Source organism: Cydia fagiglandana, chromosome 2 (assembly GCF_963556715.1).
Source record: "Cydia fagiglandana chromosome 2, ilCydFagi1.1, whole genome shotgun sequence".
In the NCBI taxonomy this organism is placed as follows: domain Eukaryota; kingdom Metazoa; phylum Arthropoda; class Insecta; order Lepidoptera; family Tortricidae; genus Cydia; species Cydia fagiglandana.
This window is the reverse complement of record NC_085933.1, coordinates 21,629,577-21,656,865: the sequence shown is the minus strand read 5'-3', so window position 1 is coordinate 21,656,865 and position 27,289 is coordinate 21,629,577. Positions and strand designations below refer to the sequence as shown.

Sequence of the window (27,289 nt, the reverse complement as noted above, 5' to 3'; positions counted from 1 at the left end):
CGGACGACAGAGCAACATAGACCTACGTGCATATGCATAAAGTTCAATTTCAGTTTTGATACTTCGGAGACGTCGTCGAAAAGGTTAATATTGTCAGGGATGTTGTTGTATGTTGCACTCACATTGACTTTGTTGAGCGCGACGTGGGGTTTGGCGTACATGGCGGACGCTAGCTCGGGCGGTGCGCCCGCTGCGGCCTTGTTCCCGCTCGCGTTGTAGCCGCCTCCTGCAAACATCACACGTATTAACCTTTTGACACAGACCACAGAGCAACATTAAGACCTACATGCATATGCATAAAGTTCAATTTCAGTTTTGACACTTCTGTGACGTGGCGTCCGAGTGACAGCTTTTGTGTTTGACACGGCGTCGATAAGGTTAAAAATATGATAGTTTACATACCAGGTTTGTAAGAGTCCTGGTCGTACGGTGGCTGCTGCTGCGAGTAGCTGGACACCTTGCCGCCGCCGGACACGGCACCGGACACGGAGCCTACGCCACCGACGCCGCCCACACCACCAACGTTTGACCCGCCGCCGTACTGCAACACCATTGATATATGAGTGGTCTATTTTTTTTTATGTGATAGTCAGCAAACGAGCATACGAGCCTCCTGATGGGAAGCGGTCATCGTCGCCCATGGACATAAGCAACAACACAGGAGCCACTTAAGCGTTGCCGACCCTTGAGAACCCTAAATACCCGCTTTTTGAAGAATCCCATGTCGTAGCGCAAAGGAAATTAAATATCTCAGGAGGCTAGTCATTCCACATTCTGCACGTTCTGGGAAGAAACGAGCGAGATGCCCGCTTATTCTTAGTGTGATTATTTTACATAAAGGGGGCTGATACTAATAGTGTTGTCATGGAAACCCATAGGATTTGATAGTTCCTGGTCTAATACTATTAGTACCACCGTTCAGAGAAGAATGGGTCAGAATGATTTACCAGAAAATATTTTACACAGTCAATGTTAGCCGACCAGTGCTAAAAGCAAAGAAAATTAGTAATTAGTATGTTTTTACCAAACCAAGAGTCCATTGTTCTTGGCTGATAAAAATGAAAAACAATATTCAATATTATAGTTGGTCAAGCAAATATTGTCACAAAAATGGCGCGAAATTCAAATTTTCTATGGGACGATAACCCTTCGCGTCTACATTTTTTAAATTTGCCGCCCTTTTTCTACTGACAAGATTTGCTAACTATATCAATACTACTTTAGTTCACTTAAGAGGCATAGTACTAAACTATTTTTAACTTTTTTACTATAATTTTTGACTTACCGTGGGGTAAACTCCATATTGGTACGTCGTGGGGGGAGGTTGGTAGAAGTACGCATAGCCGGGCGGTAACGCTGCGGGGACCTGGCGGACGAAAATAATGTTAGATCGTGTTACTCAATTCATTCTGGCATACATTTTAACAGCTAACTTATACAGCGTGTTTGGTGCATCATTTGCCAAATTAAAATGGCCTACTCGGACAACATTATTCGTAACTAAGTAGCACGCACCATAGTAAATTCGGGTGCATCTTCAAAAAGGAAGGCGTGCATGAAGAATCGGATTTCTGAAGTCCTTATTTTTCGAACTCTACTCTAGTCTTTTTTTTACTTACATACTCGAGTTCATTTGAAATATTTTAGACTTGAATAAAAACTCGAGGTTTTTCTTAAAGTGATGCTGATGACTAAAATTTTTGCAACTAAAATTAGGACGCGTAAAAACTCAATCGAGTTCTTCTAAGGGTGGTATTCCACCTGTCCAATTTCTTTGTCCAATGTCATTGCATCTCACTCTGTCATTAAAATAAAACGTGAGACGCAATACACATTGGACAGATGGAATACCACCCTAATATAAGCTCAAATAGTGTATGCCGTATGCATGTGTGTACCTGGCTGACTTGTTGCGGTGAGGCAGCGTCGGTCCGCGTGAACCTGTCTGTAGGGCCCAGTCCGAACGTGCCCTCCCGCGCGCCTCCTACGCCGTATCCCACCTCGTAGTATCCACCCTGCAAACAAACATAGGTTGAGGATGCTAACAAATGGACGAAATCGTGATATTTTAGGGTTCCGTATCCAAAGGGTAAAAACGGCATACTATTACTAAGACTCCACTGTCCGTCTGTCAGTAGACAGTTGAAATATAGATGATGGATTTATGTTGCTGCTATGCAACTTTTAACGGGACTAAATCCGAAATCGCGAAAAAAAATACCTTGCCATAGAAAATGGACCAGCCAAAATGTATGAAACAACTAAATATTTTTTCACGATTTCTGGGTTGGTCCCATAGTAAAAGTTGCTAAGTATAATCTCAAAACTTCCCTGGCAACAGGAAAGCAGTTATTTTTTTAGTCAACCTGTATTGTATCGCTCCGCGATTGTTGCGCCATTTAGGGTCCTACCTAAATTGGTTGTTCAATACTTAAAAGCTATAGAATTTTCAATATAGCAAGAACCCTAAATGGCATGTGGTGACACTGGTGACTATACATACCATGTGGTGGGGTAGCGTCCTGGTGATGAGCTGCGCCTCGTCGTAGTGGTAGCCGGTGGGCTGCACGCCGCCGTACAGCGCGGTGCCGTAGCCCGCGTTGGCGCCGGCACACGTGACGCCCGCGTTCGCCACTTCGCCACCCTGTACTGTACATACCATGTGGTGGGGTAGCGTCCTGGTGATGAGCTGCGCCTCGTCGTAGTGGTAGCCGGTGGGCTGCACGCCGCCGTACAGCGCGGTGCCGTAGCCCGCGTTGGCGCCGGCACACGTGACGCCCGCGTTCGCCACTTCGCCACCCTGTACTGTACATACCATGTGGTGGGGTAGCGTCCTGGTGATGAGCTGCGCCTCGTCGTAGTGGTAGCCGGTGGGCTGCACGCCGCCGTACAGCGCGGTGCCGTAGCCCGCGTTGGCGCCGGCACCCGTGACGCCCGCATTCGCCACTTCGCCACCCTGTACTGTACATACCATGTGGTGGGGTAGCGTCCTGGTGATGAGCTGCGCCTCGTCGTAGTGGTAGCCGGTGGGCTGCACGCCGCCGTACAGCGCGGTGCCGTAGCCCGCGTTGGCGCCGGCACACGTGACGCCCGCGTTCGCCACTTCGCCACCCTGTACTGTACATACCATGTGGTGGGGTAGCGTCCTGGTGATGAGCTGCGCCTCGTCGTAGTGGTAGCCGGTGGGCTGCACGCCGCCGTACAGCGCGGCGCCGTAGCCCGCGTTGGCGCCGGCACACGTGACGCCCGCGTTCGCCACTTCGCCACCCTGTACTGTACATACCATGTGGTGGGGTAGCGTCCTGGTGATGAGCTGCGCCTCGTCGTAGTGGTAGCCGGTGGGCTGCACGCCGCCGTACAGCGCGGTGCCGTAGCCCGCGTTGGCGCCGGCACACGTGACGCCCGCGTTCGCTACTTCGCCACCCTGTACTGTACATACCATGTGGTGGGGTAGCGTCCTGGTGATGAGCTGCGCCTCGTCGTAGTGGTAGCCGGTAGGCTGCACGCCGCCGTCCAGCGCGGTGCCGTAGCCCGCGTTGGCGCCGGCACACGTGACGCCCGCGTTCGCCACTTCGCCACCCTGTACTGTACATACCATGTGGTGGGGTAGCGTCCTGGTGATGAGCTGCGCCTCGTCGTAGTGGTAGCCGGTGGGCTGCACGCCGCCGTACAGCGCGGTGCCGTAGCCCGCGTTGGCGCCGGCACACGTGACGCCCGCGTTCGCCACTTCGCCACCCTGTACTGTACATACCATGTGGTGGGGTAGCGTCCTGGTGATGAGCTGCGCCTCGTCGTAGTGGTAGCCGGTGGGCTGCACGCCGCCGTACAGCGCGGCGCCGTAGCCCGCGTTGGCGCCGGCACCCGTGACGCCCGCGTTCGCCGCGTTGGCACCCGCGTTCGCGCCTGCGCTTACTGCAATACATACCAAATGGATAAAGTCCGTCTAAGAAGTCTACAGTCAGTAGATTTAGATTTTTTTTTCTATGGCAATAATGGCGTGTTACGATATATTGGACCACTTTACACAGATAGATTGATTTATATAAGCACACCATTTAAATACGCATAAAAAATGTTGTGATTTGTCATATTAATACCATTCGATGTGAACCTTTAGACTAAGTTGTAAAGTAAGTTTAGACAATTAAATACAATTTTAAAACTCGACCTCTTCCAAATAACCAAGCGTAGAAGATTATTTGAATACAGTTTTCTTGTAAGAGAGTAAGTAGATTAATTGATTATTAAGTTACCTGTGGTTGTGGGTACTTTGGCGGTTGAGCTCTGTGTCGTTGACGTGCTTGTTAAACTATTGCTATTAGATGCTACGGAGTTGTCATACTGAAAATAACACACGTAAATTAGTTATGCACGTTAATTCTTAATGAAAATAATATGATGAAAATAGGGCCATTACGCCTCCTTAACAATGCAGCAACTATCAGTACTGATAAATTCTGCTACTTGGTGCTAGAGGTCGACTACGAAATAACTCGCGTTTTGGTAAGACCACTCTTTCTTTGCTTATGTTTCTCTATGCTTATAGTTAGACGACTTGATCACGTGGTTTATCACGCAACATGAGCTTGCAAGGAGCATGAGGTTAGAATAGTAATAGCATACCTGTGGCGTGTTGTCCTTAGTGGGTAGTTTGGCCTGTTGACTGGGCTGGTACGTGTATAGCGCACTGCCCGCGTACACTCCCGCTGACGATGACGTCTGCTGACACCAAATGTTTGTTAGTTATTTAAAAAGTTTGAAATGATCATATGGCACTAATCAGTGAAATAGAAATAACACCAAAAAAATATACGACGGCGAGTTACACCAACCACAATTAACGGATTGATCAAAGTCAATCAGCAGTGAACTATGAAACTTTCCATATTATAAAAATTTATCGAACGATTTAATGAAACAGAGGTGCAACCGAGGGTCAGTTTATAGTTTGAATAAGCTCCAGCGTTCCAGCGATTTTCTTTTTCTTTTTTCGAGTAAAGATCGCGTATTTATCCCGCTAGAGTACCGTCTGGCGAGCGTTCGGCGAGGCTGGCAGTAACAAGGTGTCAAATTGCTCTGTCCAGCGAACATTCAGGCCGATCCCAAAAGACCCATAAATCAACATTTGTTTTACATAAGTGCTCGCTTGCCTGCAGTGTTAAGGTTGTATTCCACTTGTCCGATTTCTTTGTCCAAAATCATTGCGTCTCACCATCATTGGGCAAAATGTAGCAATACACATTGGACAAATATATTGGACAGATGGAATACCACCCCACCCTTATATAGTCAAAGTCTGCATATTCACCTGGTAGGAGTTGATCATCGGCTGGTACTGTGTGAGCGCGGCCGCGGAGCCGTACGCCGGCGCCGACATGCCGGTCGTTAGCGACGCGTTTGTTGAGCTTGCCTGCTGTAGAAAATAGAATGTTCATATTTATTAGTGCGTTCACTGTCAAAGTATTCGCTTGAATGTCAAAATTAGCTTTTCTTGCGATGGGAGACGAGGGATAAGTAACAGGACCATCTAAATCAAAAATCGACTAGAAGGAATGAAGTAGCAAAAATGGTGTTTTTTGGGTATGCACATTCTGATGTAATTTAGGGAAGAGGACCAACCCCTAAAATATAAAAATAATTAAGTTGAATCTTCTGTCAAAAACAATATTTTCGCAGGATTCATCTTTTTCGCCAATCTGCGTCTATGTCAGGTAAAGCAGGGACGATGGGAAGCGTCCTACTCTTTAAAATATCTTGAACTATTCACGATACTATACCAACTGAATAAGAAACATACTTGTAATATTTTCTAGTAAAAGGTATCACTTAATATTCTCGGCTGTTAATAAGGCATTATTGATAATCAACACAGAATTTAACAGACAGGTTTCCGAAACCGCTGAAGTTCAGCTGCCGCGAGCACTCGAACCTGAAGAACGATCGCCGACGGGCTCGAAACATGTCGCCAATAGACTAAAAAATTCAAGTGAGTGAAACCGTTGTCTAAACAGTTTAGGTTTTTGAAAATATAAAATCTGAATGAAATGTTACCTGTGGCGCATAGACGTTGGCTCCGTATACTGGTGGGTGGTGCGCCGCCGCGGCGTGGTGTGCGTACACGTTCTGCTGGCCCATAGCCTAAATACAAACGGTGGGGTTAGCGATCATTAGTCAACGCATTAGTTTACTAACACATATTGGTTGTGTTCAAATTTCACATTGTAAATTGTAGTAATAAAGATTGTTAAGAGCAGGAGAGAGATGGCAAGGGTGGTCGCCGACGTCCGTTAGGGCATGGCAAATGAAGAAGAAGTAATAAAGACGGCTGACGTTTAATTTTTCTAGAAATCATCCATAATTCCATCGAATTAAGTTACATATGTTATAATATTTTTTCTTTCAATTCCTATCATATGATAAATGTATTTTTTATAACCGTAATCAAAATAGTCTATTTTTATTCCCACCAAATGAATACATATGGGGCTTTCCATACAGAAGGGTCCTTATCAATCTTATCATGTTTCAAATGCAGTAAGGTCCTTTTTATTTGAAATTCCAACAGAAATTCAGATCAGAAAGTTCCTGATTGCACATGAACCACAAGGACCCTTCTGGAAAGCCACATATCAAATCAAATCATCTCATTTAATTAGAAATAGGCATGTTTCCTCTACTTAAAATAAATTATTTCACACCGTGCACGAAATAAACCTGATAGTTATTAGAAAAACATAGACAGCAGTTATTTTTAAGCACTATTTACATTTCATAAATCTCATTGAAATATAAAAAGTAGGTGAGTTGACCGTGACGTCACTATACTCGTTTTCATATAAATTCCATAATTAGCAAACTGTTTTGACAGTTTTAAAAAAGAAGCTGATTTGACTAGTAGGAAAGTAGCCTATGTGTGTGTATACCTTGTGTCGGTGCAGCTGCGGCGCGGCCTGCGGCGCGTCGCCCGCGGACACGGCCAGCTGCTTCATCGCTGCCGTTAGCTGCTTCTCTAGACCTGACATAAACGAACAACTAATTATAAACTTATATTCCTTGTGTCTTTGCAGTAAGGTTTACGAATTGTCAGTAAACAGTGAAGATGATGGTACGAGACAGTACAGAAAGGAAACCTCATGATTGGCGTTTTCCAATGTGCAGGCCATCAAACCCGTGAAATGTACGTTTTTTAGACATGCGCGAAACAGTGCTTCAAAAAGTAATGCTATATCACATCTCTTTTTCGAACACGTAATATTCATATCGGTGCGGTAATTCCATAATTGCCCATAATTGCATATATTGAACCGAATCAATTATGCGCGCTTCGGCCGGTCGTTAGCGCTCGCGTAATGAGTGATGTTTGAAGGAATGGTTGATTTTTCGGAGTGATACGTAATGCCATATTACGCGTTCGAGAGATATTTCATTTGTGATATTACGAGCATTACTTACACCGGTCTAATGGTTTTTTAGGGCGGTCTTCATATGTGACTTTTTATGTGAACGGCGTACGTACGTATACGGATAAGTGTATTAACCGCGTAAATAATATAATTATCGTACTTATGGACTAATTTAGAGGAATACAACAAAAAAGTTCAATTACGGCAAAGTAATTTCAAAATGAGTAATGAACCTTTTTTTTGCGATCTGCTCTAAATTTGTCCGTAAGTGTACAAAGGAATATAAGACGTATAAAGTAGTGGTATATGTTAAACCCAATTTTTTTCAATTTACGTAGATGGCGCTATATTGCGTTAGCGCTTTACAACCTAGTTGACACAGGGACATTTTCATCACAGCCGAATAGTAAAGTAAGTGAAACGAAAGAAAGGAGAATATAAACGACTTACTGTTAGGCTGTGGCGGGGCAGGTTCTGCCGGTGCGGGGACTGGTTCTGGCGCTAAACTCTCCGGTAACTGCGGACATTCATACAACTTTAGCAATAGATCACTTCACAATACATCTAGACGAGGTAAATTGATGCACGCTTTTTTTATTATTTAAAAATTACAGTTTTCGTACACTAATGGTTACGAGCGGGCCGCCATGGATAATATTGACGCCAAATACAGTAATCAGAGCATACTGCCAAATACATGGAACTTTTTTCTAAATACCGTAACTATGAAGACCTTAACTCATAGAAAGGCAGAGTAGAATATGTGGTCTCACCATACTGTTGGTGTTGGCGTACGTGACGCTGGGCTCGGGCGCCGGCTCGTGCGCGGGCGCCGGCGCCGGCTCGGGCGCCGCCGTCACGGCCTGTAATCAATTTATTCAATTTATGGTCGGTTGCACCAAACTGTTCGTATCGTTAAGAGTTCGTTAAATTTTTATGTATGGAAAGTTTCATAGTAGAGCGCCGGGGCGCGCCGGTTGATGTTGAGCAGTCTGTCAAATGTGGTTGGTGCAACTGGCCCTTAGTATTATGACAACTCATGGCAAAACGAGTTAGATTTTTTTGTAACCTTTAGGGCCAGTTGCACCAACCACATTTGACAGACTGATCAACGTAGGCCGGCGCGCCCCGGCGCTTTACTATGAAACTTTCCATACATAAAAATTTAGCGAACTCTTTAACGATACGAACAGTTTGGTGCAACCGACCCTTATACTTGTGTTTTATGCATGTAAATTCTTTTTTTTTATTCATTTCTTGCTTTGAATCTTTAAAATGCAAAGATTCTTTAAGCTGACGAGTAAAGGACGTTAAGGCCTATGGGCACACTACAAGTTCACAATAATTAAATGATAATATAAGCGAATGGCAATCCGTCGGAGCTATCACTGTACTGCCATGCTCTCCGCTAGCGCGACCACCGAAGGCGGCATTTTTGCAATATGCTATACAAAATAGTCCGAATTGTATTCGGTTCCTAACAGTTTTGTACAAAGTTTGAACTTTATTCGTTAACCCTTTTAGGAGGCGGGAAGATAAGTCGCAGCGTCATACTAACCGTGGGGAGCGGCTTGGGCGGTTGCGCGGGCTGGGCGGCGGGCGGGGCGGCCTGGGGCGGCGCGGGCTGGGGCGGGTGCGGCGGCGGCGCGGGCTCGGTGAGGTCGGGCTCCAGCGCGCCGAACTGCACGTCCAGGAACATGGCGCCGCCCTCGCCGCCCGGCATCTCCACCGCCGATGAAGGGATCTAAACAGACGACGAACACTCTTATCGCTGGCCAGATAAAGTCGCAAGTTAGATGAAGAAAAAAAAATTTTCTACGCTTAAAATTTTCATTGAAATAGAAATAGTTTCCACTGATTCCACTGACATCCAAGATTTGCCACTGAAATTTGAACCTTTAATGTAGGAAATAGAGTTGATTTTGCGTTGCGGGAAAATTGAAGGAAACAGCAAAAAAAACCTAAGTTCAAAATGATAATTTATTTTGCTCACTCGAACGATACAGAGTTGCTAGAAAACGAAACATAAGTGAATAAAGTGCGACCAACTGCAACTATGTCCTAGCGCAGAGATGACGTTTAATATAACACTTCTCCCTCTTCTTAATTTAATTCAATTAAAAAAAAAATTATAAGATCGCTGCATTATTATGGTCTAACTCTTTTAGCCATGAGTGATACCTTGGAAGGAGGAGGCACCCTCGCCCGTTGTGGTTTCCTTTGACTCGTGATGTCTGAAGAACCGTAAACACCATAATTTGACGAATATACACCTAAAAACAAAAGAAATATTTCATTAATACGAGATAGAATGACAGTTTAGTCAAGTTTGCATAAGAGCGTAACCAGACCAAGGACCGAGTAATGTGATCGTTGGGGGAAACATATGTCCAATAAGGGAAGTCATTTGGCGGACGTAAAATCATGAAACTTTAGCACATTATGTATGTATGTATAACTCTATTGTACAAAACACAAAAGATACTTCATTCGATTTACGCGATAGCTCAAAATTAAACTAAGTTGTTCATCAAAAACAGTAACATCAAAAATCATGAGAGTTCACGCTATATACGATCTTATGCCGTTTTTAGGGTTCCGTACCCAAAGGGTAAAACGGGACCCTATTAGTAAGACTTCGCTGTCCGTCCGTCCGTCCGTCCGTCCGTCCGTCTGTCACCAGGCTGTATCTCACGAACCGTGATAGCTAGACAGTTGAAATTTTCACAGATGATGTATTTCTGTTGCCGCTATAACAACAAATACTAAAAACAGAATAAAATAAAGATTTAAATGGGGCTCCCATACAACAAACGTGATTTTTGACGAAAGTTAAGCAACGTCGGGAGGGGTCAGTACTTGGATGGGTGACCGTTTTCTTTTTGCTTTTTTTTGTTTTTTTTTTTGCATTATGGTAAGGAACCCTTCGTGCGCGAGTCCGACTCGCACTTGCCCGGTTTTTTGGTATGATTGAAATTTGAATATAGTAAAGCTAAGTTAACCGATTCGGTGCTGATGAGACGCCTGCCGTGTCATCAATATTTTTTACGTGTGGCGTATGACACGGAAGGAGTGTCATCATATTCTATGGCGCATGGCATGGCTGCCGTGTCATGAAATGATTGTTCCGCGCCACAGCTAAATGTTTTCGAAAATGGAACACGCAACGAATCGGTTAATACGTAATACGTACTGTTGTCATGCCGTTGCGATTGCTGAGTGAGTTGAGACAGGTACTGCGACTGCGCCGCGGACAGCGACCCCGACATACCCATTGGCTGTTGACAAATAAATTATTTTGAGTCTTATGTCGAATTAGGTAAGGTGGTATGTATTTACATTTATTGGATTTTGTATTTGGATTAAGTAGGTCAAAAAGGAGTAAGAATAGTTTGATAGTCAGTTTATAAGAGAATTTACTTGTAAAATTATTTTATGGATGATTTTATATATATGTTGGGCAGAGGAATAACATTGAAATCGGAAAGGTAGATTAGATAAATTTTATTTGACGTTTTTGTATTGTTATTAATGTATTTTTTTTCCAGCTATTCCTTGTGGTTAATTTTTAGATTAAACTACTTTTCTTATATCAAGGTGATTAATCGGTATGAAGGTTTGAAATCGTTTGAATGACTCGATACAACGTCATAAGCGTATGTTAGATGTTTGGCTGCGGGTATCCGTACCTGGTGGCGGGGCGGCTGCGGCTGCGGCTGCGGCTGCGGCTCGGCGGGCGGCGCGGCGGGCGCGGGCGACGCGCTGGGCGCCGCGTGCGCGTGCGCGTGCGCCGCCGGGCTGATCGTCGGCTGCAACTGATCAAAACCGATTACATTATCTCACATATACATATTATACGTATTCTATAACTGAATGGAGATGCACAGACCAAATAAAATAACCCGTAAAAGTTGTGTATTAAACTCTCAGCAGATTTCTTAGTCTCATAAGTTTGCCTATGTACCTACACATTTACTGTGTCCACTCGGTGCATGTACTTGTTTTATAAAATAAAGTGTTTACTACTACTCATATTCTCTACTCATTGTCAGTTTTTTCATGGAAATGCTAATATAAACTGAGTTCCGAATATAGATGTGTCCTAAAAGCTGTCTTGCTCGTGTTTACAATACGTGTTCGTATTGTAAACTGCTTATATAAAACTGCTTACTTTTCACAATTTGTATCAAAAATATAAAACTTATTGTAATATTTGTGAATAAACTTACCACGGGCGCCCTAGGCTCTGGCAGGCGACTGTAGCTGTAGCTGGGAATGTGCTCGGCGCCGTTCGCCGCGGGCGTGTCCCAACACTCCTCCTGCTGCAAATTATACGCCGTTAATATACCAATATTACATCTTCGCCAATAATTACCAAAAAATTACACGTCGTCATACCCACGTCAAAATTAAAAACAAGCCATAATAAAAATCTTAGTTAAAGGCCATAAGCGTTACTTTGACAAACACTATAGGTGCATTTAAATCTAGCAATTACGCCACGAATGCGTTGCTAACGCCTATCTCCTTCTCTATCTCAAAAGACGACAACTGACGCACGCGTCTGCAGCCGAATGTCAACCTTCGTGCATTGCGACAAGGTTTAAGATGACGCGCCGTGCACGATAGGCGTGGCGTTTAAAGGGTTAACTACATGTGCGTGCTACGGGCTACGGTACACGTCTGTGAAATAGACGTGCAGTCGTGCATACTCTCTGGTAATTGTATTAAATTGTAGTTCGGGCGATTAATCCCTGGTAAACCGGGAATGGAACTTAATACAAATAGTCTTCGTATTAAGGAGCATCCCAAATTAGGGTCGGTTGCACCAAACTATTTGTCATCGTTAAAGAGTTCGCTAAATTGTATTGTATGGAATGTTTCATAGTAAACAGCCGCGATGCGTCGGGTGACGTTGATCAGTCTATCTAGTGCGGATGGTGCAACTGGCACTTAGTTTTAAAAATAAAAGTTACCGTGGTGACAGGTGCGGGCGCGTTGTCGCCGCCGGTCGCGGTGCTGGGCGTGAACACCTTGGTGTCCGACAAAGATCCTGACCACTCCTCGTTGTCCCAGTCTTCCGCGCTGGGGAATGAGTCTGCTATGTTGTTGCTTACAACTGAATAAAAGTTACCGTGGTGACAGGTGCGGGCGCGTCGTCGCCGCCGGTCGCGGTGCTGGGCGTGAACACCTTGGTGTCCGACAGAGATCCTGACCACTCCTCGTTGTCCCAGTCTTCCGCGCTGGGGAATGAGTCTGCTATGTTGTTGCTTACAACTGAATTAAAGTTATAGGTGAATCAGGATCTATTGAGGGTGCGCCATGTTACGGAAATTTGTTGGTACTAATTTCTAGCAATGGCAACAATTTTAATAATAGACAACATCTACCCTCTATGATAGTTGTCAATATTGACAACTATCATAAACATAAACATTGCTTTGTCTAGTTTCGTGTGAATTATTACCACCAAAAACATAAATGTAAAAAAGGAGAGCCAAGTTCAATACAAAAATTATGCTTGGCTGTGGGGCTCGCCGCAAAAAGAATGGAGATCTAAATGAGTGTCACTGCCAAGTTCTATGCAAAATCCAAATATGTATTTATAGCAACAAAATAACATTATAAACAAGTATTAAACTCTATTTCTTTGCTTTATTGGATACCTATAACAATTGCTGTTATTTAAAAAAATGTGAGATCTTAAAGTAGGTTAGATTTGACTTGGCCAGTTTTCATTACATCAATCATTTTATATATATTGTAATTCTGATAAAACCTGGCCAAGCCAAATCTAACCTACTTTAAGATCTCACATTTTTTTAAATAACAGCAATTGTTATAGGTATCCAATAAAGCAAAGAAATAGAGTTTAATACTTGTTTATAATGTTATTTTGTTCCTATAAATACATATTTGGATTTTGCATAGAACTTGGCAGTGACACTCATTTAGATCTCCATTCTTTTTGCGGCGAGCCCCACAGCCAAGCATAATTTTTGTATTGAACTTGGCTCTCCTTTTTTACATTTATGTTTTTGGTGGGATATCAATACTTTTTGTAAAGAAAACTAGGCAGGTATTGAGATTTAATGTTTTTTCTTGTGTTTCCGCTGTATGGTTTTTACTTGTTCTTTGTATAATTATGTGGTGCCGCGCGCCGCCGACGACACACCGTTGGCCGGTTGTTTAGAGCGTATTACAAGTTTTTTGTATGGGGACACCACTTATTTTTTGACTAAACTTTATTTTAATATAGCAAATATAATAATACATATATTGGGGTAGTTTCAAATATCTGCTTGTAACGGTTGCCCCCCTATTTTTTAACTTTTTTTTATTTTTAGATTTTTTCCTACGCTTACACACAATAACCGAGCTGGATTCCAAATTTCATCCTTCTAGGTCATCTGGAAGTAGGTTAGGTTTAGGTACTTATATGTCAGTCCCAATAAAAAATGGTTTTTTTGTATGGGGACCCCCCCTATTTTTAAACTTTATTTTATTTTTAGATTTTTTCCTACGGTTACACACAATAACCGAGCTGGATTCCAAATTTCATCCTTCTAGGTCATCTGGAAGTAGGTTAGGTTTAGGTACTTATATGTCAGTCCCAATAAAAAGTGTTTTTTTTGTATGGGGACCCCCCCTATTTTTTAACTTTATTTTATTTTTAGATTTTTTCCTACGGTTACACACAATAACCAAGCTGGATTCCAAATTTCATCCTTCTAGGTCATCTGGAAGTAGGTTAGGTTTAGGTACTATAAGTCATAAGTCAGTCTTAAAATTTACGACTTTTTGACCTTCATACCTTTATAACCGTTTGAGCTAGCTTCATGAAATTTGGGCTTCTAGATATCCTTATGGATATAATTAAACACACGTAGTTTTATGTGTTTACGTCAAAGATGTTTTGAGTTATAGAAGGGTCAAAAGTGGCACCAAGTGGTTCGTGTAATATTACACTCGGCGCTGGCTAGCCAGTTCCTTTGCTTGACACGCTGCCGCGTGTCTAGATTAGACTGCAATAATCATGCCGAAAGTTTTAGATTTTACAGAGAAAAATTGTAAATAGTGTATATAGTTATTTAATGGAAAAAAAACGTGCGGGAGAGAAATTTCTTCCATTAGAAAACATAACGAAATTAGCATCTGAATTGACGGGTAAGTTTCAAACTTATGGACAAATATCACTATAGTCAGGTCGTCACGATTTGGTTGATGTCTTGTAATAATTTGATTTGTGTATTAGGTGTATCGCATGCATCGGTATCACGGATTGCTAGCGAAGAGCGTAACGGCGGAATTAAACGACCAAGCCTAAAAAAAAGAAAACAAAAAAAGAAAATAGATTTGGATGATTTTGATTTATGTGTCATATGTCGTAAAATTCACGAATTTTATAGCGTAAAAAAAAGAAATACCAACAATAAAAAAAATGTGGACTGTTTTAAAAGAAGACATAAATTTCCCAGGGGGTAGAGAATCATTAAGACTGTTATTGCACAAGATGGGGTACAAATTCAAAAAATGCCGAAGCCAGAGACAAATTTTAATAGAAAGATTTGATATTGTTGCTTGGCGTGAAAAATACTTAACTGAAATTGACAGCATTTGACGAAAAAACCGACGTATAGTATATTTAGATGAATCATTTATACATACGTCTATAAATTATAAGTAATGAGTAACCGGGTGTGGCAAAAACTGTATCGACAGGAAAAAGATTTATAATGGTACATGCTGGAGGAGCCACAGGTTTTGTTCCAAAGGCATTGTTGTTATATAATGACAAAGACAAAAAAGTGACTACCACGAGTCCATGAATAAAGATAATTTTAAAAAGTGGGTCGCAGAAAAACTTATTCCCAATCTCGACAAAAAATCCTGTGTTGTCATGGACAACGCAAGATTCTTTTCAGGTCAATAAAGCACCTGTCACTTGATGGAAGAAGGGAACAATTGTCAAATGGCTCGATGTCAGTCTAGTCAGTCAGAGTCAGAACATGATTCAGATTTCTTAATGACTGAAGAATATTTAGATCCCGATTTTGAGTATAATGTTGAGAACGAGTCAAATTCCTTGATGACTGAAGAATATTTAGATCCCGATTTCAACTATGCTGAATAGAACATATTTGGTACGTTAAATAATTTTATTTGTAAAATTATCTATATAAATTCTTACTTATAACTCTTGCGTTACTTATTGACTTTACGCTATTCATTTTATCTAAATCGAGTCAGCCATTTAAGCGTAAAAACCGAAGAAATATCCAAACATCAAACTTCGCACTTATTAAAGTTGTCGGAATAAAACAAAACTCAACTGCCAATTTCCATTGTCCCCACTATACAAATTGTTGCTATATAAAATTCAAAACGAGCGCCCTCTTGACAATACTCCCAAAGTTCTGGTTTACCTATACCGTGGTGACAGGTGCGGGCGCGTCGTCGCCGCCGGTCGCGGTGCTGGGCGTGAACACCTTGGTGTCCGACAGAGATCCTGACCACTCCTCGTTGTCCCAGTCTTCCGCGCTGGGGAATGAGTCTGCTATGTTGTTGCTTACAACTGAATAAAAGTTACCGTGGTGACAGGTGCGGGCGCGTCGTCGCCGCCGGTCGCGGTGCTGGGCGTGAACACCTTGGTTTCCGACAGAGATCCTGACCACTCCTCGTTGTCCCAGTCTTCCGCGCTGGGGAATGAGTCTGCTATGTTGTTGCTTACAACTGAATTAAAGTTACCGTGGTGACAGGTGCGGGCGCGTCGTCGCCGCCTGTCGCGGTGCTGGGCGTGAACACCTTGGTGTCCGACAGAGATCCTGACCACTCCTCGTTGTCCCAGTCTTCCGCGCTGGGGAATGAGTCTGCCATGTTGTTGCCTGCAAGTGAATAATCTGTTATTGGGGGTGGCAATGGGGGCATGTAAGTGATGTCAGGCTAAAAGCCGTCATATTTTACCATGAAATTGCTTTTTTACAGAATTCATACACAAAAGTCCGATTAATACACGATTTCTAATGAGAGTAGTGTTAAACACTGATTTAAACTTTCACGATTATTAAACATTATTAAATTGCACAACGGGACTTAATCGCGTATTGAAGTTTTAAGATTTACCTCCGACGTTTCGGATGGCGTCGTCCCCGTGGCCTCGGAGAAGACTTCTCCGAGGCCACGGGGACGACGCCGTCCTCGTACTAAAGGACCGTATTACATATGAATAATCAACGTGTAAACGGGCCCTAAAAGTATTCCACAACGTCCAATGTGTATTTTGTCTCACATTTTGCGTAATGAAAGAGTGATACGTAATGAACGACATCGAAGTAAGATATCGGACAGATTATGGAATAGCACCGCAGGGTGAGGAAGAGGTACTGACCGTGCTCGCCGCGCTCGCCTTGGTCTTGGCGCGGTGGGCGCGGGCGGCCGGGCGCGCCGCGCCGCGCGCCGCGCGCTCGGCCTCGCGCCGCGCCGCGGCCCCGCCCGCGAGCCTCCGCCTCGCCGCGACCTGTAAACATATACAATGTTAACCAAGCTTGTATACAGAACATGCGTGCTCTGTATCGTCTCCTCTTAACCCTATTGTCACTTGTACGGCCTCGGCCCTCGCGTCAGATATGATGATGATGATGAAAATTACAGGTACGGTTACCAATCTTTCCAATTTAGAAGTAAAGTTTAATCCCACCCGAACCATGGGATAAGTTTCTTACTCGATTATTTGCACTATACGGTATGGTCGGTGAATAAATATTGAACACGATCGCAATACAAATATAAATTATTAAAAATACCGGACAAGTACGAGTCGGACTCGCCCACCGAAAATTCCGTACATTTTAGTATTTGTTGTTATAGCGGCAACAGAAATACATCATCTGTGAAAATTTCAACTATCTAGCTATCACGGTTTAACTATGAGGTGCAGCCTGGTGACAGACAGACGGACAGATAGACGGACGGACAGTGGAGTCTTAGTAATAGGGTCCCGTTTTTACCCTTTGGGTACGGAACCCTAAAGGCTCCGTCACACAGACGCGTTTTGTGGGCGTCGCGTGTGCGAGGCGCGCCGTTTTTACATATAAAACGCTCACGCCCGGAAAACGCGCCTGTGTGACGAAATCTTAAAAATACACTCACGTGGCCGCGGCGCGCCAGATCGTTCTCTCGGCTCGCGCGCCTCTCGCTCGCGCGGGGGCTCGGGCTCGCCGTTGCCGGCGGCGGCGGGTGGCTTTTTCTTCTTCTTTTCATTTGTCTGCCATTCACCCTGGAAAATATCAAACATTCAAAAATATTAAAAAGTTACCGGATATTAAAAAAGAATGTTTTTGGAACACTTATTCTACCTGTCTATCGTCAAGAACACGTGGTAGTTTATATTTGTATGTTAAAGATTTGATTAGGTTTCCTTCCGACTGCATTATCAGATCAGCCCCATGTTAGCATATTATAGCATTGCCATCAGAATTACGAAAGTACGTGAAATTTCAACTCGATTAGACACCGTAAAGTGATTCAAATTTAAGTTACAAGATTTGAATCATGGAGTGAAGTAAATGAGTGTAAACACAAGATAATTTTAACGGACTTATGTGACGCCAAGAGGCGGAGTGAGCCCTCAGCTCTCATAATCTATGGTCACAGGGCAACCCCGCCACGGAGTAGCGCGGACACGCGCCGATCGGCGGACAAGTTAGACGACAAGTCGACCGCGCTGACCCCGCGACGGCCCCCCTCCGTTATGAGTTCTCATCATTGGGCACATCCGAGACCTTTCTTATGTAATAAAAATAAATTTTAAAAACCAATAAAAGTAACCAAACCAATCCGGATATAACGATGGCGTTCAGAGCTGCATAGATACGTAGGTTTCGTATATGTCCTCACTGGCTCAGGTATGTTGCGTGATATGTCCACTATACATACATGTACGCGAGCCGGCGAACATTTTTTTTATTTATTTAGTACACAAACAGTCACATAACAAATGGATCTTTAGTACATATGTAAAACTTGTCATCTAAACACAGCTTTACCACGCAGGCGCCCACATCGAACACTGGTAATAAAATCCTTGACTAAGGGCTGATTTAGACGATACGAGTTTCATACCACTGCGGGTTTCGATCGGTCGGTTGAATTGGACGTAACCAACAGTCCGCAATGTAACTAAAATGTATTCATGTAAGGGGTCACCCATTAATTACATCACACGTTTAGGGGGAGGGAGGGGGTCAAGAAAATGTGACATATTGTGACATGGGGGAGGGGGGAGACACAAACTTTGTGACGTCACTTTAACTTCATCAGTAACCGAAAATTTATTTAAATTATTTTATTCGCTGTACATTTAAATAACAAGTTTTTAAAACGATAATCGTTTTTATTCGTTTAATTTTCTTTCCTAAGCAGTTTTGGGTTATAAAATTACTAATATTTATATCGTCAAAAATATTTTGATAAAATATTAATAATACTTAGGTACTTACCTCATTCGATTTGGCGATTTCGTAGAAAAAATGTGACGTCACACTAGGGGGGAGGGGTTTGCCAAATGTGACCAAGTGTGACAAGGAGGCGGGAGGGGTCAAAAAACCTAGAAATTCGTGTGACGTAATTAATGGATGACCCCTAACCTGTATTCGCTGACTCTCCTCCAGCAGTAGGTTACAGGCGGCGACCATGTCGTTGTCCGAGTCGTGCAGCGCCGAACACACCTCCTCCTCGGTGCGACATGTCATCTCCATCAGCTCTAGCACCTGTGGACGTTAAGAGAAGTTATTGACCAATAATAAACGCTATAACCTCTAGCCGCCCATACGTCAAACCTTGCCAAGGAAAATGAAATTTTATTTTGTCAACACAAAGTTCAAATTAGAATGGAACAGGAGACCTTTTTATAGGTCTCTGGGCGGCTAGAGGATATTATTACCCAGGGCAGGGGTCGGCAAACCGCAACTCGCGAGCCTGTTGAGACCCTCACAATGAATACTAAGAGAACTTAGACTAATCAAATCACTTGTTTTTATTTATTTTATTTGTGTGGCTATAGCCACAAAAATGTGGCTTTTTGACATCTCTAAAACGTTATTTCTACTCTGATTGACTTTTGTTCATAAATTTGCCAACTCTTGACCTGGGGTATGTTCAAACTATATCAGTCATAGGCCAACTTCTCAGTTAAATAAGTAGTAGCTAAAGATAATATTTAATGGCAAAAGCTTTCCAGTGCAGCATTGCTGGTGAATTATACGGAAGACAGGACATCGACTTCGAAATCGGGATTCGGGATCAAAGCTGTAATGTTGACAGACTGCATTGTTGCAAGAAAAGGTAATTCTATCAAGGATATTAACATCCATTATTTCACTATATATTGGGCAAATAATTAAGTGATGTGGCTTTGTTTAATGTAAGTACCAAAAATTGCTAACTAAGTACGAGACTTCATCAAAGCATTACAGGAATTTAACCTCTATTGTTGGGCATTTCCCACAATAACAATCGAGTTTCGAATGTTTCGATCTAAAAGCGAAGATAGCGTGTGAAAGTGATCTCACCATTCTTCGGACGTCCGTGGAGTCGTCACTTTTGCGGTCGATCATGTTTGCCATACGCATCTGTTCTGTGGTTGCCTAGAACGTAAAAAATAGTTTGATACATGAAAAAGGGCTTCAAGGGAAAAATGACCTTAGTGAGATAAGCAAAGAGTCTAATTCGCACAATCATTGATAATGGTTTAATTAAGCGCCTGTCGCACTGAGATCAGTTTTATTTTTATTGACAAAATGAAGGAAACTAGGTAAGGTTCCATGTCCATTCATCGGCTATTGCGTTAAGGCCGATGAGGTATGGAGGAAATATCTAATTTTCTAACATTATAAACAACGACTTTGACCCCAATAACTTGTATGTTGACCTAGGCCTAATTCACTGGTAAGAACCTTATCACACTGGCGATATGCGGGAGTTCAACTCGCTACGCACTCGAATTGCTTTCAACTCTTTCACAAATTGCCAGTCTGATAAGGCTCTTAATAGTCTAAATATAGCAATAGCCCTCAGCTCTCATAATCTATGGTCACAGGGCAACCCCGCCACGGAGTAGCGCGGACACGCGCCGATCGGCGGACAAGTTTAGCGACAAGTCGACCGCGCTGACCCCGCGACGGCCCCCCTCCGTTATGAGTTCTCATCATTGGGCACTCTGCAAAACATTTCATTATGACTATAATAGACTAAAATAATAGATTTAATTATGACTATGTTAGACTTAACAATTCATCACTCTTCACTCCTCTCCTCGGTGTGACACTTTATAAGATAAAATTGACCTTGACCCCACTAACTTTCAATTTAACCTTGACCCGACTAACTTGCAATTCTTCTTACTTGTGTTTACTCTTCCACTGGGTGTCAATCTTCGTAAGATGCGATTGACCTAGCCCTTACTAACTTACAATTTGACCTTGACCCCACTAACTTGCAATTTAACCCTGCCCCCACCAACCTGTAGCTGTTGTTTGACCTTCTCCTTGGCCGGTGGTTTGTCGACGCCCTTGGCCTTGTCCTGGGCTTTGTCCTTCCCCTTCGCACCACCCTTGGTGGCGCGTGCTCCCAAACTCATCTTTATCTGCTATAATTATATTTACAGCCTCTATTTACAAGCAGCTGTAACAATAAGAAAATATGATTAGTATTTCAAGTAGAAAGAAAACTGGATTTTTTGCCGAAACCGAAGGTTCGGTTTTGATCTAGTTTCGGCCAAAACATGATTTTTACGCCAACAGCTCTCGAACCCGAAACCACAGTCGGACACTAACCCCCTTAGTCATAAACGCGCTACAAACCTCAATTAACTAATAATCGTTTGTCTTTATCTGTCAGAGATAAAACATAACTAAATCAGGCCTGTAAAGTTTTATGAATAAGGGGGTAGCATTGTAGAGTAGCAGCTGCGCAGAAACGGATAGAACCAATCGACAAAATTATCTGCCATCTTCTAACACTTTCCCCGAGAGTTGAGACGTATACGTGGCAGATATATCTCATGGCTCCTCTACACGATGGGCCTACGCCGGCCACTCCAAGGGACGCAGCCATGCGGTAGAATGAGATAGCAATATCAGTTGCTCCCTCTAACGCATAAATGCGTCCCTTAGATTGGCCGGCGTTGGCCCATCGTGTAGAGGAGCCATCAGCAGATTGAGTTAAAAATATCTAGTATGGTATAGTATTGTCAAAACTGGTGCATAATTCCCTCCACCACTTTTGATGCTGACTACTAATTTAAAAAAAAATGTATGTTATTTTAATAATTATAAGTTAAACAAGATTTGCTTAAATTAAAAACCTTTATCTTATTTTTCAGTTATTTATTTACATGACCAGTGGCCTATTTTATAAAGCTACAAGTTACAATTTACAAGCGGAAGTCTCGTTCTAACACATAGGGTTAGAAAGAGACTTCCGCTTGTAAATTGTAACTTGTAGCTTTATAAAATAGGCCACAGATATTTTTTAATAGCCCCGTATAGTTTATATTGGACACCATGTATAATAAACTCGCAGTCGAAATAAAACGAAATTGCGAACGTAATAATTAACAACTTAGTCCTAAATGATCCTGAGACAATTAAAGCCTTGGACGAGGATGGTAAGGTCGTTGGCCGTGAAATCGCAAACGCGTTTTACACCGCGATAGGGTTATTGACGTGTTATGCTCCGTGCACACTAGTCGAGACTTTTTATTGACATCAAGGGTGACTAAGGGCGAGAACATACAGTACGTACGAGTTATGTGGAATGGCTCCTCGATTCGCGAATATGAAGATGTGTTTTAACGCATTGATTGCCACCCAGCCAAACAAGACGTCCGCGTCAGGCCACAATTTCGTCACATAAAGCAGTAGTACCACGATCCCGATTATCGGGTCGTCCGGCCTAGGAAATCATAAAATACCCGATAGTCGGGTTTTCGGCACTGAATGTGTTAAATACTACACACACGCTTTTACGGCTCTTATTTCGTAGTAAGCCAAACCATCTATCGAGTTCAGATTCACTTCTTTCACTGTTCTAAAGTAAGGACGCTAAGCAAGAAGAATATCGTACATTGATCCGCTTGTTCACATATCGCACGTGCATAATGATGCTGTCCCGCTCGCACAATATCGTTGACCGCCGGAATCAGTGGTAACAGCAATAAAATTATGCGCGTGCGATAGAGATAGGAATAGGCGGGTCAGTGTCCGAAATTATCCGTGCTTTGTGTCTTTCCTTTACCTATGAGTAATTATGTAGGTGGTAATAAATAAATGCTTCCTTAAGTACCCATGGCGGGGTCGACCTAGACCTAGACATCTTTCTCAGTAACTGGCCAGAGCAGGCGCTATGTCGGGAGTCGTGGAAGACAAGGGGAGAGGCCTTTGCCCAGCAATGGAACACCATAATAGGCTTCCAAAAAAAAAACCGGGCAAGTGCGAGTCGGACTAGCGCACGAAGGGTTCCGTACCATAATGCAAAAAAAAAAACAAAAAAAAGCAAAAAGAAAACGGTCACCCATCCAAGTACTGACCCCTCCCGACGTTGCTTAACTTTGGTCAAAAATGACGTTTGTTGTATGGGAGCCCCATTTAAATCTTTATTTTATTCTGTTTTTAGTATTTGTTGTTATAGCGGCAACAGAAATACATCATCTGTGAAAATTTCAACTGTCTAGCTATCACGGACGGACGGACGGACGGACGGACAGCGAAGTCTTAGTAATAGGGTCCCGTTTTACCCTTTGGGTACGGAACCCTAAAAAGTACCAATAACATTTTTAGTTAAAAGTTACTGTTTTTAAACCGTCCCTACAAGCGATAATAAAGTTAAAAATAAGAAGCCACCTGCAGTTGTCAGTTAAAAATAGACTACAACTTTAAAAAGCGTGTAATAACTCCACCGCGGCGCGTAAACATACCGCACTCGTAAACAACGAATGGCTATTGAGAATATCGTAAAATCAGTTTCATGTCCGCACTTGCAATTTAATTATTCGCCTAATTTCTTAAAGCCCAACAGGAGTCGCCTTTAAGAGCCGCCGAAAACCTTGCACAATTGCGCAAACTTTTGTATGGACTGACGTTTATCCGACATGGCTTTACCATGTACTTTGGTACCTTACGTACGAATCATGTACAAATAGCCATACATTTGACGTGCCCCTCCCCCGCAAAAATCGGCAGAATGTTTTGTACAGAAAATGACAGCCAAGGCTTCTCCAGTTACTACATAAATGCTCTAAGCCTACTTTACAATACCACAGGTCCACAGCACAATAACTTCTTTTGCCACTTGTATAAAGGTTTATACACCCGATTTTGATCAATAATATGTAAGCGACTTCGACACGCTGATGATTCACTCAAAGGTCATTGTCATAGCAGCTAATTGGTACCCTAGGTCACTTGGATCTATTTGCCAAAATATTTGAGTAGCATTTGTTTCTATAAACCTGCAACTCACTATACCTCGTTTTTTTTAGCATTAGAAATTAGGTAAACAATCTTGATGTGTCTTTTAATTGAAAAACTCATTTTAAAAATAAGTTCTGGTAATAATATGTATGTATGTGTGTGGTATGGTATGGTGGTAATAAGTCCTTCTGGGCGAGCTCGCTCCATCGTAGGCCACGTCTACGCCTCGGCTAGTCTGTGGCCATGAGTAAGCCCATTCATAATAAAAAAAAAAAAAAAAAAGTTACGGAAAATATGTAACAATTATGAATCTAATACAATCATTTATATTCTTCTACTTTCATAAATTATAGTTACTGATTTTTAATAAGCGTTTTTCGATTAAAAGACATACCAAAATCGCTTACCTTCTTCCAAGTTCTTTCTAATGCTAAAAAAAACGAACTATATTAAGCTTGGAGCATAAAAAAGTTTTGGAGACCCCTGCTCTAGCAGATGCTGCCTTAAATTTAAGTAATTAAAAAATAAGAAATCAAATCAAACCAACTTAAGGAACAAACCAAAGATTATTCATTTAGGCAACCTACCTAAAGGCAAAGTACAATGCAGTATTTTTTTTCCAGGAGCCTTGTGGTTTATATTATTTTTTATATTAGGGGTCATCCATTAATTACGTCACACGAATTTCTAGGTTTTTTGACCCCTCCCCCCCTCCTTGTCACACTTGGTCACATTTGGCAAACCCCTCCCCCCTAGTGTGACGTCACATTTTTTCTACGAAATCGCCAAATATTAGATACGATATAAATATTAGTAATTTTATAACCCAAAACTGCTTAGGAAAGAAAATTAAACAAATAAAAACGATTATCGTTTTAAAAACTTGTTATTTAAATGTACAGCGAATAAAATAATTCATATAAATTTTCGGTTACTGATGAAGTTAAAGTGACGTCACAAAGTTTGTGTCTCCCCCCTCCCCCATGTCACAATATGTCACATTTTCTTGACCCCTTCCCACCCCCTAAACGTGTGACGTAATTAATGGATGACCCCTTATAAGCCTTTATTTAATGTCAAACTTAAAAAGGAAAGATTGTAAAGGCATAAACTAACCCTTATTGCAAAGTGATAAGGTATACCAAGACAGCAGGATTTGCAGAAGATAGATACAATAGGTACCTACATGACAGTTGCATAAAAACTTCGGGTTATGCAACATCATAAATATAGCATGTCAACTCCATATAGGTACCTATATAATATTTAAATGACTTTAATAATAATTGCTGATAATCTATTTATTCTCAATCAATGGAAATAAAAATAGTCTTAGACAGTTTAGTTTTTTTATAAGCTTTTAGGGTAATTCGCCAGTAAATGGCCACCCTAACTAAACTAAAAATGAATTCTATTCACCTATACACAGAATTCATTTTAGTATAAGGCGGCTAGTTATTGGAGGCTGGCCAGTTATTGAAACATCATACTGATATGAATTCTGTTTAATAGGTGAATCACAGTGGCCAGTTACTGGTGAATTACCCTACTTGCAATGTTTGTTTGTAATATATTTATTGAGGTCAAATCTTGCAAGCTAAATTAGACCCACTTCCCATTATTTGATTGAGCTGAAACTTCACATACATAGGCAAGTTGGGTGACAAAGCAATATTATGGTACCTACCATCAAGCTGACCTGATGGTAAACACAAGTGGCCAACTGGCCACAGGAAAGACCACAGTCAATGATAAAACAATACAACCTAGTTGTTTGGGTTTGTTAGATTAGAATGATCTTGAAAATCTTGAAATCCATAGTGCTAAGTATCTTTTTCAAGGATGTATATTAAAAATCTAAATTTATTGTTTGAAATCCAATTGATCATAAATTGGTCAAATTTAAGTCAAGGCATTTCCGACAGTCGAAAAGAGCAGCAAATTTAAAGAATGTAGGCGCGAGGAGTTATCGTCCCATATAAATTTTGAATTTCGCGCCTCTTTCTACTAACAATTTTCTTTGACGAACTATAATCTACAGTATGAACACTATGGCAGCTATTATAGAAACAATGTCAAAAACAGGGTTAAATAGCACAATCCATTGGCGTTAACAGTTTACTGGTGTACACTAGGCATATTTCAAGCCACAACTACCTAACCAAAATAATTCACAACAATAGGTGCAAGTACAATCATTTTAAATTCATTTCTGATGATGTAATTGCTGTTACGTTTCATTTTGTGGCTGAATGAATTAACATTATCAACCAAGGACAACTCCTTGGTTGATAATGCATTCACAACTTTTGAATGTTATCAATTTTTATCAGGATATAAATAAACAAAACATAACTTTCACTAGTAATTAATATCATATACTAAAGAAAATATGATTCCATTCATTCCAACCAGTCTATCAAGAATCACTTCTGATCAGAAAAACCCTATAAAAATTCAAGGACATGCATCTCCAAAAAGTGAATGCCCTCCCACATAACCTAATCCTTTTCTAAAAAGCTTTGTTAACAAGTTTTAACTGTACAGAAGTACCAAAATACACATACCCACGGACAATCTACCATAAACTTTGACCATCAACAAAAGACGTAGGCACCATATCAGCACAAAGACATCACTCACCGTCCGTGGCGGTGTAGGAGCGGCAAATTGATAAACAAAACACTTGTGTAAATTTACTACAAACTACAACTTTTACCCATCACAACACTGTAATAAACTCATTCAAACTACAACGTCTACTTCCGGATCAGCACTAGCCACGAAACACAGAAATATTCAGCTTCTTTAAGCAGAAATCGGGACAATGATTCATTGCAAGTGGAGCGCAAGGGCGATACACGAAAAACGAGGATGCGCGTCGGCTTCCTACGGAAACCACGCAGAATTGCGATAGCAGCACTTTTCCACGATTCAAGGAGCACGCGTCACCGAATCCTATCCCGTTCAGCGCGAAACCGAATACCAGCGGCACATGTGGGGGACGCCATTCTTGAAGCAGCTTTCTTGGTATCAAAATGACAGACAGTCTCTTTTATGACGGACTTACGTACACAACACCTTTTTTACACATTGTTTTACGCACTTCAACACACAATTAAATCTCAACTTTTATGTTTACCTTAATTCTAAAGCAATATCCGAAAATCAACTTATTTTTTAATAAAATTTCCTGATTTCCATACCTGTGATGCGCTCTCAAACGCAAGCTGGTCACGTGACTTGCTAGTGGTGTTCCATGTTCACGTTTAACGCAACGGTTTGAAGAATGGCCAGTTTTTAATGCCAAAAATTTTTATGATTATGTAACAATCGATCAGCGGTTTAATTTTATAATTTCAAAGCATACCATAGGTGTTCAATTAAATATTCGAAGATGTATATACTCAATAAAAG

The 27,289-nt window shown here is 41.8% G+C and overlaps 1 protein-coding gene across 1 annotated transcript in view; it reads right to left on the bottom strand.

Annotated features, from left to right (window-relative positions):
- LOC134672978 (protein lingerer-like) overlaps positions 1-27,196 on the bottom strand; it is a 36,736-nt gene extending 9,540 nt beyond the window's left edge. The window contains exons 1-27 of the mRNA XM_063530940.1: positions 27,079-27,196; positions 20,923-21,083; positions 19,973-20,047; positions 19,049-19,171; positions 17,553-17,679; positions 16,792-16,920; positions 16,527-16,606; positions 16,152-16,346; positions 15,836-16,102; positions 12,380-12,646; positions 11,633-11,725; positions 11,093-11,218; positions 10,597-10,681; positions 9,585-9,676; positions 8,962-9,147; positions 8,177-8,266; positions 7,854-7,920; positions 6,924-7,015; positions 6,052-6,138; positions 5,309-5,410; positions 4,624-4,719; positions 4,254-4,341; positions 3,128-3,912; positions 1,899-2,015; positions 1,286-1,366; positions 403-541; positions 123-226 (exon numbers count right to left, since the gene is read on the bottom strand). Coding sequence (XP_063387010.1) covers positions 123-226; positions 403-541; positions 1,286-1,366; positions 1,899-2,015; positions 3,128-3,912; positions 4,254-4,341; positions 4,624-4,719; positions 5,309-5,410; positions 6,052-6,138; positions 6,924-7,015; positions 7,854-7,920; positions 8,177-8,266; positions 8,962-9,147; positions 9,585-9,676; positions 10,597-10,681; positions 11,093-11,218; positions 11,633-11,725; positions 12,380-12,646; positions 15,836-16,102; positions 16,152-16,346; positions 16,527-16,606; positions 16,792-16,920; positions 17,553-17,679; positions 19,049-19,171; positions 19,973-20,047; positions 20,923-21,039 — 3,810 coding nt within the window. The 5' untranslated portion in view covers positions 21,040-21,083; positions 27,079-27,196. The remainder of the gene's footprint in view (positions 1-122; positions 227-402; positions 542-1,285; positions 1,367-1,898; positions 2,016-3,127; positions 3,913-4,253; positions 4,342-4,623; positions 4,720-5,308; positions 5,411-6,051; positions 6,139-6,923; positions 7,016-7,853; positions 7,921-8,176; positions 8,267-8,961; positions 9,148-9,584; positions 9,677-10,596; positions 10,682-11,092; positions 11,219-11,632; positions 11,726-12,379; positions 12,647-15,835; positions 16,103-16,151; positions 16,347-16,526; positions 16,607-16,791; positions 16,921-17,552; positions 17,680-19,048; positions 19,172-19,972; positions 20,048-20,922; positions 21,084-27,078) is intronic.
- Between the last annotated feature and the right edge of the window lie 93 nt (positions 27,197-27,289).